The 13,425-nt window shown below is 55.8% G+C and overlaps 2 protein-coding genes across 2 annotated transcripts; one reads left to right on the top strand and one right to left on the bottom strand.

Annotated features, from left to right (window-relative positions):
- Positions 1-157: 157 nt before the first annotated feature.
- INKA1 (inka box actin regulator 1) lies at positions 158-2,187 on the bottom strand. The gene is made up of 2 exons (XM_006196315.4): positions 1,861-2,187; positions 158-999 (listed from the first exon to the last, which is right to left on the bottom strand). Exons 1-2 carry the CDS (start codon positions 2,071-2,073, stop codon positions 199-201), a joined length of 1,014 nt encoding a protein of 337 aa, XP_006196377.2. The 5' UTR covers positions 2,074-2,187; the 3' UTR covers positions 158-198.
- A 2,525-nt stretch (positions 2,188-4,712) lies between these two features.
- CDHR4 (cadherin related family member 4) lies at positions 4,713-11,855 on the top strand. Its single transcript, XM_006196313.4, has 19 exons — positions 4,713-4,761; positions 5,119-5,303; positions 5,417-5,579; positions 5,658-5,749; positions 6,237-6,347; positions 6,972-7,075; positions 7,254-7,390; positions 7,642-7,825; positions 7,923-8,076; positions 8,333-8,426; positions 8,737-8,940; positions 9,019-9,158; positions 9,386-9,536; positions 9,630-9,850; positions 10,065-10,207; positions 10,703-10,759; positions 10,861-10,948; positions 11,168-11,198; positions 11,709-11,855. Exons 1-19 carry the CDS (start codon positions 4,713-4,715, stop codon positions 11,762-11,764), a joined length of 2,364 nt encoding a protein of 787 aa, XP_006196375.3. The 3' UTR covers positions 11,765-11,855.
- The last annotated feature ends 1,570 nt before the right edge of the window (positions 11,856-13,425 follow it).

The raw sequence follows: 13,425 nt of genomic DNA, 5'->3' as shown, positions 1-13,425 counted from the left end.
TGGATGATGGAACACGAGACAGGCACACGGGGTGTGACATGGGTATGACAGGGACCCCTGCAGGGAGGAAAAAGGGTCTATAAATTCCCCTGCCTGATTTGTGCCTTGCAGGGCTGAGGCTGCCTCCTGGAGCCTCAGGGGTATGGAACCAGGACAGTCCAGAGAAAGGCTTTTATTGTCCCAGGCTGGAGGGCAGGGTCAGAGGTAGCTGACAACATCATTGCAGATGATGGGCTGGCGACTGCGGCAACTCATGAGGGCTGCAAAGTGTGAGACATCTGCAGGCAGTTCAGGTTCCGGACGAGGTGGGCATGACAATCGCTTTCCTGCCATGGCTGCCCGGCGTGCCCTGGCCAGCTGGCGCCGCAGCTGCTCAGAGAGGCCAAGCAGGAACTGGGGGGGCCGGGCACGGGCACGGGATCCACCCCTGTCATCCCCCTCACCCGCTGCCTCAGGTAGCTCCATCCAGTTGTGCACCAAGTCAGCAAAGCAGTTGTCCCCCAGAACTAGGGGCTGGCGACTGCGACCTCTGCTCAGCAGGGCTGCTGTCCAGTCCTCAGCTTCAAGCCCCTGCCAGTGCTCCAGGCAGGCATCTGGGGTGGACTTGGGCCGTGGTCGGTGGGCAGGTGGTGCACGGGCCACAGGAGCCCCACTGGGCAGGGAGATGCCACTGGCCGAGAGACGCTGTCTGCGGGAGGGCCGTGTGGGGGGTGCTGGGTGCTGGAGTACGGGTAGCTCTTCCTCTCTCCATGTGCTGCCTGACACCTCTGAGAAGCCAGAGTCCCAGTCCAGGGCATGCTCCTTAGGGGTCCCCAAGACTATACCCCTGTTTCCTGTCACCACAGCTTCTTCCTCCTCTTCCTCCACACCACAGACTGAGTCCTCTTCCAAGGCATCTGAGGCCCTGAGCCGGTGCCTGAGCCGCACACCTGAGCCGGGTTTGGTGGGTGGCGGAAGAGGGCCAGGCATCTGGGGTGAACCTGTGTCCCGGCCACACAGCTGCAGAGGAACAGAGGGCAGAAGTCGGAGGGGCAGTGCTTGTCACCCCTTCCTGCCTGGCCAGGCCAATTCCAAAACAGAAGGCCCAGGAGGGCTGGATAGGCCTGCAGGCCTAGGCAGCAAGGCCTCTAGTGGGCACAGGGCCGGCATGGGGCGCTGGCACACGAAGCTCGTGTGGCTCCCATCGGCCGACCTGGTGGCAGTCCGGCAGGCTGCAGCGCCTAGGCAGCAAGGCCTCTAGTGGGCACAGGGCCGGCATGGGGCGCTGGCACACGAAGCTCGTGTGGCTCCCATCGGCCGACCTGGTGGCAGTCCGGCAGGCTGCAGCACGCAGAGCCAGGCAAGTCGGTACCCGCCACCAGGGCGGGAGGCAGGGTTGCGGGCCTGCATCGGGAAGTAGGTCCTGCTCAGGGCTGGGGGCTGGGGGTGGTTGGCATCCCATGCCTCTTGAGGGATTCAGCTCCCTAAAGCCCGCAGCGTCTTCCAGAGAATGATAAAGTACTTGTACGTGGGGTGTAGAGGACGGAGGTACAGGTTAGTCTGGAGTAGGGGGCATTCATAGCAGCACCAGTACTTTAGTCCCTCGCAGTCCCCTGTTCCGCCCCTAAAGAAGTTTCTCCCCCCAATTCATCAGCCGCGCCGGCAGCGCGGCCAGCTGGGCGGCTGTTACTTGATGCCCAGCGCAGCTCCCAACCGTCCGAAACCCGACGCGGGCCATCTGGGCCATCTGCGCCGCCCCGCCCCCATTCTGCCTTGGATGGGCACTCGGGACAACCCCCCAACCTGTGTGTGGTTCGGGCTGGATCGCAGCCAAGCACCCCACACAAGTCCTCACGAATCACACCCGTTCCCAAGCCTCACCAATTCCCAGCGCAGCTGGCCCAGGAAGCTGTCAAGCCGAGCGCTGTGCATCCCGGTGCCAGAGCCCCCGCCAGGCCTGCCAGTTCCTCTTAGAACTCTAGCGGGAGCGGCGCGGAAAGGGCCCGGCGGGCCGTCCAGCGGCGCCCTTGCCCTCCGCCTTGTTCGGCGGCTCCTCCCTCTCCGTAGCTCCCGCAGCGGCCGCCGCCCCAACATCTGGCAGCCGGGCCCCGCCCCTGGCGCCCCAGCCAATGGCGCTGGGGTGTGGCTGATGTGGCCCCGCCCCCTGGGCCCGGCTGGGTGGGCGAGCTGGACGCTCACTCCCCATTCCGCCAGCTCTGGAGGGAGGGGCGGGACTGTATCTGGAAACCCTGTGGGCTCCGGGCCGGGACTCCTCGACGTCCTGGGCAGCTGAGCTGACTCCAGGTTCGCTGTAGGACCCAGGACAAGTCGCTTCTCTGTGGTAGCCCCAGCGTTCCCATTTTTCCTGGGACAGAACTGTGGTCTCTCCTGCCGGGGCCCTGGGAGCGCGCGGGTTTCCCGGCTGCGCCCCTATGCGGGCGGACCACCCCCAGTCGTCGAACCCCGCAGTGCCGTGGCCCACTCGGGGCCGACCCAGCAAATCCGCTTCTGGAGCCAGCCTTGAGAGTCCCTAGGAGTCGATGGGATGGGTTCCGCGGCCCCTCCGAGGACGACGGGAGCGCGGAACCTCGCGGCAGCACCGGGGAGGAGCCTCAGTCAAGGCCCAGTCCCCGCCCTCTCTGCCCGCGTCTGCGGCGAGCTAGGCGGGGCCGCCCTCTAGTGGGCAGCGCGCGATTAGCTGCGATTCCTGCCGCGACATCCGCATCCCGTCTGACGGTACCACATGCAAACTGGGAGCGCAGGGATTTAGCGCGGCGCTCTCTCACCGAAATGGTCAGAGCCTGTTCCCTGAGGCCATTCCATAATCGGAGGCTAGGTTCAAGGACACAGACTAACTGGAGACAGAACTAGACAAGTCAGTAGACAGAAAAATACCGGGGTATGAGGGCGAAGGGCTCGCTTGAGAGAAGGGATTCTCAGAGATTGCTTTCTGTATGGGCTCTGGATAAGCCATCAAGGAGAGATCCAGAAGAGGGGTATTTTAGGTAGAGGGACCATCCAGTTAAAAGCCCTGAGAGGACAGGAGCTGGACAGGGCTTAACAGAAAGAAGGCCCAGATGTCTATGATGGTGGTAGTTAGGGTAGTGAAGAGGTCAGCAAAACCAGGTTCCTGGCATTCTTGGAAAGAAATAAGGGGTTTTGTTCTTGGTCTGGTGGGAAGTACTGAAGGCTTTTGAGCAGGGAATGACCTGGGCTGGCTCCTGTTTAGATAATTGCTGCTCTGAGAGAATTACTCTGTAATAGAAGTGGAGGCTCCTGCCCTCATCCAGCAAGGGAGGGGAGGGCCTGGGTCCAGGTAGGTCTGGTGCAAAGAAGGGGGTCACCCCTTCTGGGATGTGTTTTGGAGTTAAAGTCGTCTTGCTGATGCATGAATATGGGAAGGGAAAGAGGAGTATCTAGCATGACTCCTAGATTTCTGGTCTGAACAACTGATTGGCTGAAATTGCCATGATTTGATCCAAGAAAGACTGGAGAAGGGTGGGTTTGGAAAGCAAAATCAAATGATCATTTGTGGACACATGACCCTTAAGATACTTGTTAGATATTAAAGAGGAGGTGCACAGTCAGCCATTGGGTGTGTGCCTCTGTTGTCTGGGAGAGAGATCAGCACTGAAGCCTTGGATCTAGGAAGCAAAGGGAATGGATGGTATTTAAGGCCAGGGACCTGGATGTGAGTGGGAAGGTGCACAGAGGAGGGCAGCAGTCAGACTGAGCCCTGGAACACTCCACTGGGGGAAGATAGAGAAGATGAAGCAGAACCAGCAAAGAAGCTGAACAGGAGCAGCCAGGAAGTGGGAGGAAACTGAGAGAGTATGGGTACTTAGGAGCCAAGGGGAACAAGCATCAAATGCTGCTGAGGAGGTGAGACTGGAGAACAAACTACTGGATTCAGTAGTATGCAGGTTTCTGAGGACTCTGACAAGGGCAGTTTTATGCAGAGAGGAACAAGCTCAACTATGATAGGTAGAAGAGAGAGTAGAGGTGAAGAACTGGAGAGAGCAAGTGTAGACAACCTTTTAGAAATTGACTTCTAACATAAATAAAATGATTAGACAACTCTCAAAGGTACAGCTCCATAAATGTTAAAATCTGTAGACGCCTGTGCAACTGTCACCCAGATTAAGATATAGAATATCACCAGCCACTCCAGGAGGCCACTTTGTGCCCCTTCCAGTTGATATCCCCAAAGATGACCACTGTTTTTATTTCTGTCACCAAGGATACTTTTATTTGTCAAATGTAGACAGCTTTTGAGAGATTCTGTTGATGGCTGGGCTCAGATTTTATAGGCAGATAATGTTCTAATGGTGAGTGGACAGCTGGGGTTCAGATTCTGTGGGGTAGCAGGTCCTGTGTACACTTTTCTTGTGTGCTGTGCTTGCTCTATCTCCAAGACTGCATGACCAAGACTTCAGTCTTGAGCCTCAGTTTCCCCATGTGAAGCTTGATCCTTCTCCCCTCACATCTCCTTCAGATTGTAGTCATGAATAGGGGAATTCATGGGGAGCAGTGAAAATTGGGGGTGTTCCAGGCCTTTTGATGCCTGTCTAGAGTCTAGAGCTTAGTCACCAGGGATGGGTGGGGCTAGGATCTTGGAGGCCCAGGAGTCCTGCCTGTTTGAGCAACTAACCTGGCAACTAGCCTGGCAACAGGGTAGGCCTGACAAACACGTCTGGCTTTCTGGAGTCTCTGCAGTCTATCTTCAGGCCACTATGGTGCTGCTCAGGCCCCTGGTGCTTCTTGTTGCTTTGGTTGTCTCTGGTGAGGAGCTGGTGGGTGGAGGAGCTTCAGTTCTTACCCCATGACTCCACAGAAGAGTAGAATCCTGATCCTTCTCTGATAAGTTATCATGGAGGACAGGGGCTGGGGGGAGACAAGAAAGGGCAAAGATCTGAACCCCTGACCCTCATTCCTTATCTTGGCTGCTTTCTCCACCAAATTCTCACTCCCAATCTGTGAAATGAGCTGACACGTGTTTGGATGTGGGGATAAGGAAGGATTTTAGCTGCCTGTCCCCCAGATGTGGCCAGGCCCTAAGGCAGAAGGGAAGGACTCTGCTTGTGGGTATGTTTCCATGATCATGGGGGTCCTCCAGCTTGAATCATCTCTTCCTCACAGACCTCCATTGCCTGCCCTGGTTCATAAATGTCTCTGAGAGCCAGGGACCTGGTACCATCCTTCAGTCTTTCTTCTTCAACTGCTCTTCATACATACCCACCCTGAAGTTGCTCCATGTGCAGCCACCCACCAACTTCTTCAACCCACCCAGCCTGACCAGGTGGCAGGGGATCTATATGGGCAAGGTAAGGTAATGGGACCATGGGAGGACAAGGGGAGACCCTAAGTTCACAAAGCCAGAAATGATGTCAGGGGATGAAGAGCCTAGGCCCCACAAGGCACTGCACACCTACCACAGATAACCTTGAGCAGCTCGGCCCGGCTGGATGCCCTGGCAGTGAACCACTATGAGCTGCAGCTGCGGTTCACATGTGGCAACCATACGATGGAGGGACCACTCTCTGTGGATGTGCAGCGGGACCCTGATCACATCCAGTGTGCTGGGAGATTTGCCAGCCCAGGTGAGGCCAGGGGCAGCAGGTGGGGGGTGTGGGCAGGCATTGCCTGAACAGAGCCTCCCTGACCTCCCCTGTGGCCAGCTGGGGAAATCATTCAGGTGCCAGAAATGGTCACACCTGGGGCCCAGCTGTACACTCTGCTGCTCCCAGGCATGGAACTCCAGGGAGCCCAGGTAAGCCCTGCACATGGGCAATGGAGGGAGGGAGCCAGGATAGGAGGACTGGGGTGACCAAGTCCAGTCCCTGCAAGGCCAAGCATAGCCTGCAGAGGGACTCTTTAGTCTATAGCCAAGCCTCTGCATGATGCATGTTCTTGGAGAGAGCCACTGAGGGCTGCCCACCCCACTATGACTGGTCCTATAGGAACATCTCAGGGGCTGAGTTTTTTAAAGTTCTTCTGTATATACTGCGTTCTCCATGAAAATTCTCTATCATTTTTGTAATCCAAAAAAGAAATGTGGTTAAAAGACAGAATAATTGATTTAAAAACAGAGAGGATTGAGGATCAAGGCCAGGAGGAACCCAGGCTGGAGTGTCAGTGGTGGGTGTGGGAGCGTTGAGAGTGGACAGGTACCTGCTGGGTTGTTGGGGGATTTTGACAGGGATGCTTGGGGGCACTGGGTGCTAGGGATGGGGCCTCCAGCATCTCTGTCCTGTCAGATGAGCATCACCAGTGCCCAGGACCCTCCATACTTCCCTGGACATTTCTCCATCAATGGGCAGGGCTGGCTGCAGGCACCGTCCCAGGGCCTCAAAGGACAAGCTCAAAAGGTAAGCATGACTTGGGACCAGGAGATATCCATTAATTGGGCACTAAATTGGCAGAGCCATCACCTCCTGGAGGTTTGTTTGTTCTTGGCCTCCTCAGTCATGCTGCCCTTCCCAGACATAGTCCCTACCTGCACCTGCTGCCCCATGCCGTCTGTCCTCCCACCTTGGCCTGGTTCTGTGCTGAGCTCTGAAGTTCTAGAAAGAAAAGGGATCCCTGGCTTCAGGAGCCCAGGATGATTCTAATAGAAAGGAGAAAGTTCTATGTCATCACACAGGAAGAGAAAGTTCTGGGTACAGTGGCTAGTGTAGTCTGGAGGAGGTTAGAGAAGTTCCTTCTTTAAAACTTCCACATCTTAGTGACTGGCTCTTAGCCAAGTCTAAGATGATAATTTACATTGTGAATGACTCAGATATTACTCTTTTAGGGATTTTTTGAACCCTAATAGAAGGACTTATGACCCAAAAGAGTGAGACTCAAAGAAATATCTGTCAGCAGAGTGACAGGTCATGGGGAGGAGTGAGTGTGGTACCTTGTGGGGAGCTGCATATTTGAAGGGAAGACTGGGCACAGACATACAGGTAGACACACACCGTGGTTCCCTTCCTGTTCTGTGTGCACCGCAGGTCTTCCAGCTTCAGATTCTGGTGAACTTTGGACAAGGCCAAAGCTGCCATGGGATGCTGATTGTGAAAGTTTTGCCCGCTCCCTCCAGCCAGGTCTCCTTCCTGTAAGGCTCCCCTACCCTGGAAACAGTCGGGAAGGTAGGACCTAGCCCCAGGGAATTAGGAGTAGGATTAAGGTGTGGGGTTGCTGGTGCAGCCCCAGCTAGCTCCGGTAAGAAGGAAGACCCAAGGGAGGGGCCTGTAGACAGGCAGGTAGGAGCCAGTACCCTCATTTTGGTCCAGGGAGCAAACTCAGAATATCACCATCCCTGAGAACCTCGTCCCCGGGAGTAAGGTGGTTCAGGTCCAGGCCCGGGGCTTCGATGTGCGCTACGAAATCCTCTCCCCGATGCCCTGCCCGCTCTTCTCCATTGGACGCGGTGAGTGGCGTAGAGGGTGGGTACCCAGATGCCTCTGCGGCTGTCCTAGAGGTGACCCGTACCTCCTCGCTCTCGTAAGAAACAAGCTTGGAACTGAGCAGAAAGTTGGGGACCGGAAGTTAGAAACGAGACTTGGAGGAGTGGCCAGTCTCTACGCTTTCCCCCGCGGATGGATCGGTGGGAGGGTGGGAATTGGCCGGAGCTGGGGGCGAGGCCGAGCTGTGCGTCCCCCGCCCTCCCACCCCGCCCAGTCGACGGCCTGGTCCGGACCACCGCGCCACTTGAGCTGGCGCAAGCCCCAGGCGCTGCGGTCACTAGGCTTCAGGTGAAGGCCTTCGAGCGGCTCTGGCCATGGGCTAGCGCCAAGCTTGAGCTCACGGTGGACGTGCAGTCGATCAACCGCTGGCCCCCCCACTGCCTCCCAGCGATGTTGGTGTGAGTACAGGCGAGCCTTACTTAGGCTGTGGGGGCGAGAGCCACTGTTCGCGGCCCAGCCCCACCTCTCGCCCTGCCGCCCGCTCTCTGCTCCCAGGACTCAAATCCCCGAGACCACTCCTGTGGGCACCGTGCTGAATACCATCACTTGCACTGACCCAGACTCTCCGGGCTCCACCCTCGACTACCAGCTGATGTTCCACAGACCTCCTGGTGCGGCCAGCCTCTGCCTTCGAGACACAGTCCTGCAGGTACCCATCCCCAGCCACCAGACCCACGTGCTGGGTGCTTGGGATAGGAAGAGGGGGACGAAAGGGGGGGGGAGGCTAACGGTCTGTGGAACCCGAGACCATGAGGGCGAAGGAGACCGTGGTGGAACCAACCTGCTTTGCAGTCTGGAAAACAGAGGATCAGGGTAGGCTATCTGCGGATACCCTGGCCCAAGGCAGAACAGCATGGCTCAAGGCTCTCCCAGGCTGGAGCCTCACTCTCTGGCCCTCTGGCTAGGTGAATGCCACACTGGATTGTGACACTCCTGGGGCCTGCTTTCAGCATGCAGCTTCCATCCTGGTGCTGGATAATGGTCAGCCCCTCATGACCAGTGAGTGATCATACCCAGACCTTGACATTCAGGACACGGCTCTTCCGTATGCGTTTTCCCACTCTCAGGATGAGATCATCTCTCCTCCCTCAGAAACCGAAAGAGCAAGGTTGTCTCCACTAAAGACCCCTGAGTGAGGAACATCTCTCCTCTCTTAGATGCCCCCAGCAGAGGAGGTCTATTGCCCTCCCTTCCTGTAGACCCTCTCCCTCCCTAAACCCCCAGGACAGGGCCACATCTCCCTCCTCAGAACCCCAGGGCAGGGCTGGGCAACCCCAGGCCAACTCCCTGACCTCTGAATGGCTTCCAGCTGAGGTGCCAATACTCGTGATGGTGACACCTGTCAACGAATTTGCCCCATCCTGTGAGCCACGCACATTTCGGGTTCGTGAGGATGCAAGACTGCACACTCTGCTGGGCTCTGTGCTGGGCAGGGACATGGATTACCCACATGACAGCATTGAGTTCTACATCTCTGGCGGATCTGCCCCCTTTGCTGTGGACCGTCTCAGTGGTACTCCCACCCCAGGGCTGGGATGGAGAGGTGGAGCCAGAGTTGACTGCAGGCTAACGCTGTGGCTATCTCTTCTAGGAGAGGTTCGCCTCCTGGGGCCTTTGGACTATGAGCTGCAAAAATTGTACAGGCTTACTGTCCTGCTGACTGACCACAGCCAAGACCAGGACCCCACCTACCACCACTCAGGCTCCTGCACCATTACCATTGAGGTTGAGGTAACTGAGCCCTGAGACCTTGGAAAGAATTCAGATCTCCCTCTGGCATTCTGCTTTTCCACTCTGTACCTCAGTTTCCTCCACTGGTTAGCTGGAGACGGGTGGGATGTCACTGTGGAAAGCTTTGGAGCCCGATGGCTGACACCTAGGTTCTGGCTGTAGTGGGTGGAGGCTCAGGGGCTAGTCTGAGGATTTGGGGAGTGGGTGACCTGTCTTCCTTCCTGCAGGATGTGAATGATCATGCTCCTGAGTGTGAGCCCCCATTTCAGGAACTCACCATCCACAGTCACCTGGGCCATAGCGTGGAGGTGACCAAGGTGTCATGTAGGATTCCCGAAGAGCCACACCGCCTGGTCTTCTCCTACAGCATTGTGGGAGGTGAGGGCCATGGTAGGGGTGGGCTACCAGGCTGTGGGGGAGGGGCAGGCCAAGGCCAGCAATGGTCCCCTTCTTCTGCCACTCTGTTTTCAGGGAATAGTCAGAGCCGATTCAGCCTGCAAGGAGCTGTCCTGGTGTACAGCGACCTCATGTTGGGGCTCTCCTGGCCAGAGCAGCCCCATACTTATGAGCTCTTGATCCATGTGGCTGATGCAGGTCCCTCCACCCCCCACCTCAGCACCACAACCACTGTCATTGTTCATCTAGTTCCTTGGACGGCCAGCAAAGTGGCCACCAGCACCCGCAGAGCTACAGTGAGAGGGGTCCACAGGCTGTTGGTGGGTGGGGAGAAAGGATCTTGGAGGGTGTGGGGACCTAGTTTTCCAGGTGGAACAGTGGGGAACCAATGAGGGCTAAGAGCCTGACAATTCAGAAGATCAAATCTGGGGTTTGAGATGGTCCAGCCCTTGGAGTTGGATGATCAGGGCATTTTGGCAGGGCAGTGGTAAAACTATGGCCCTATTTCAGGTGTCTTCAATGATGACACCCCTGCTTGTGACAGACATGGAGGCTTTCTGGCAGCCAGAGTCCTGGTTTGTGGTGGTGCTGACAGTGACAAGTGCCCTTCTCCTCCTGGCTCTGGGCTGGCTCCTCAGCAAGCTCCTTCAGGGGTAGGGTTCCTATCCCTGTGCTGTCTGCCTCCCCCTAGCCCACCAATGGACCCCATCTGTGATAGGTACTTTCAACCAAGATTTGCCCAAGCTGATGAGCAGCCAAACTGGTATTAAGTAGGACTGCCCTCTCTCCAGTGTTTGTCAGGTTACAGGCAGAGAGACACTGAGAGGAAGTTGTCTCAATCATTGGCAGAACCCAGTCTTGGAATGGGATGGGTATGGATGAAGCCCAGGGCTTTGGACTCTGAGTCTGTCATGCATTGGACATTTACCCCTATTCCTGACCCCTGCCCTCCACTTGAAACCTGACCTTCCCCTAACACTCTTCTTATGGGCACAGGATTGGACCCAGAGGAAGGTGAGAGTAACAATGTGGTCATTGCATACAGACACAGGCTATCCCCAGTAAAGGGGGCAGATTGAATGGTATTGGTTCCTGGAGCCAGCAGGTCTGCTGCCCTCACTGCTTGATCCCTCCTTCTGGCATTTTAGGTTGACCCAGGTGCTCCAGGCACCAAACAAACAAGCCCAGGCTCTGCTCCTAAACAGGTAAGCCTCATTTGCATACCTTTATGCCTAGAAGTCCAGCTGTTAAACTCAGACTGGGGCCTGGAGGCTTATGCTATACTCCTGCTCCTACTCTATCCCAGTAGCCAAGGAACTGAGGGGCCCATTGAGGGGTTCATGGAGGCACAGAAGATGGAGAAAACACAAGCACCCAGCAGTGTCATGAGCCTGGTATGGTCAACCCACCATCTTGTGTAGTGGGCACCCTGGCTGCTCCAGAGTATTCCCCTGCCAACCCTGCCCCCTTCCTTTTGGATGGCTATCCCTCTGGGAGGGCCCATACCAGCACCATCGGGATGGAGGAGGCAGGTGACCTCTTTGGGGACAGGCTTCCACCTGCTCCCCATGGGCAGAATTCAACTCATTGCACCCTTTCATTTTTCACTTCAGCGGCATTTTGATGGCAGAGCACAGGACTCCCGTGAGTCCCCCTCTTTCCAAACCATTCTCCACTTGGGCCCACTTTCTCTCCGTACCCCATCTCAGTATCTCCTCCTACCACCAGGCATCCACTATCTACTCTTTCCCTGAATGGGGTGTCTCCCCCCTAACACCCCCATTGACCTTTCAGCCAGTGTTTGCCAAACACCTGTAGGACCTGGTCTGGTTCCTGCCCACAGTGGAAGAGGGGGAAGGTGGTGAGGAGGGAAGCAGCCCTCCAAATACTCCACTGTCACCATGAATTCTGACAGAGTAATCTGACACTGGGCTTAGGGGGGCTGGTGTCCAGTTTAGGGAAATCAAGGATGTTTCCTGTGCATTTGAGCCAGACCTCAAAGGACTGATAAAGGAGATAGGGTCAAGGTGGATCAAGCAGAAGTAGGGGGGTCACACCAAGGGTCCTGGAATATCTTCCCTTAACCTTACGGGAGGGAGGCAGTTGTGCTAAAGCCAGCAGTGATGTCTCTCTCTCCTGACCTTCTGAGCTCAGGTACAGGCAGAAATTACCTGTTCAACACACACACGGGAGCCCGGAGCTGGGTCTGAGGCCAAGAAGCTGCTTCATATTTGTGGAATTTCTTCTTCACATGATCATGGGCTATGTTTCAAGTTGATTCGATAATAAACAAAATTACAAACAGAAGAGTCCTAGCCTTGTAACCTACATGTGGGAGAAGCTCTGAAATCTATGGTCACTTGTTCTCACTTGGAGAACGCCCTGCCTTGTAGGAACACTCTAGGGAGGAGTAAGGTTATTTTTCTTTTGAGAAGGCATTGTACAATGCTCTGACAGTGATTAATGTTCTGCAGAGGTAAGAAGCTGTTATCCTTGTTAGTGACTGTGGGGTCCTCCAGTTGGCCTATCCCCTCAGAGGACACCTGCTCCAGCAGATAGGGAGGGCCCAGGACCTTCCTTTTCCTACTGAAAGGAGGCCATTGTTTGAGAGCCACACCAGTCTCCAGGGCAATCTGCTGACTGTATGTGGAGGTTTTCTTGAAAAGGATCTGGAGCTTTTGCATTGCGGTGAAGGTTGGTGCAGACTTGGGCACCCCCGTGGCGTGACTGGCCATGGAGGAATTGAGCAGGTGTCCCCATTTCTACCTAATCTGTTTCTTTCTGATTCCTTGGCCCTTGGTCCTCCCTGTGCTGAGCTGAGCTTCTGGACGTGGCCAGGTGGCCTACAGTAACCTGCAAGAGGGCGGGTTCTGTCGGGTGCAGTGCAAGCCCACTCCACTCTGTCCGGCCTGGCATCAGGTCTCAGGTTACTGCCAGCTCTCCCCCAAGGACCTGTTGTCTGGGTGGAGGTTACCTTTACTGTAGTGTCCTCCAAGTTCTCTCAATTTCCTCTGCTCTGTCAAGTCTGTGGACCTGAACCCTCTCAGGGTACCAGAGGACCTCCCTTCCTGAGCCAGTTGTGGTGACCCAGGTGGAAGAAGCAGCTGAGTGCCTTCTGGGGAGGGGGGCGGGAAGCATGCTTTGTGGTGCTTCCAAGTAAAGTGAGGGTGTTAGAGCAGGCCTCAGAGACAGCAACTTGACAGCAGGTGGTTAATGGAAGTGGTTGCAGGCAGACTTTTCCTGAGCACTTACCCTGCTCTAAGGGCTCATTAAATGTTCATCTCTGAAGAGCTTGATTTTTATCCTCATTTTACAGATGGGGCAATCAAGGCTCAAAAGTCACAAAGCTAGCTAGTCCAGGCACTTGCTGTGGGTCAGGCTGGGTGACTGCATCTGAAACCAAGCCCAGGGTTAGGTGCTCTGTATGGGGGATAACTGTACTCCCAAGACTCTTCGTTGGCCTTGGTGGCACATCAGGCAATTAAAGGGAAAAAAGATGTCATAAGAACTCAAGACTAGATGCTCTAGGGCAGGAAGAGAGAGTGCATGCTGTGTGCCAGGGCTTGTGCTGGAGCCTGAACATCAAGCAGAAGGAAAAATGTAGGCAACGCGCCAGGGGCTGCTGGGGCAGCACAGAAGGCTGCACCTTGGTACTGATGACGGGCAAAGCTGGGACAGCTTCTGGGAAGAGGGCACTATAGACGGGAGCCAGTAAGTGGAGGCACGAAACCCGGGGTTTCCATTTCCAGAGGTGGCATAACCTTGGTCTGGGTTCCCATTCTGAGCCTCAGTTTCCTCACCAGTGAACCAGGGACAAGTCTTGCCTCCCAAGCTGGATGACAAGAAAAGCATATAGCACACAGCACAAATT

This window comes from Vicugna pacos, chromosome 17 (genome assembly GCF_048564905.1).
Source record: "Vicugna pacos chromosome 17, VicPac4, whole genome shotgun sequence".
Taxonomy (NCBI): Eukaryota; Metazoa; Chordata; class Mammalia; order Artiodactyla; family Camelidae; genus Vicugna; species Vicugna pacos.
The sequence above is the reverse complement of the archived record's forward strand: the minus strand, read 5'-3'. Positions and strand labels throughout refer to the sequence as shown.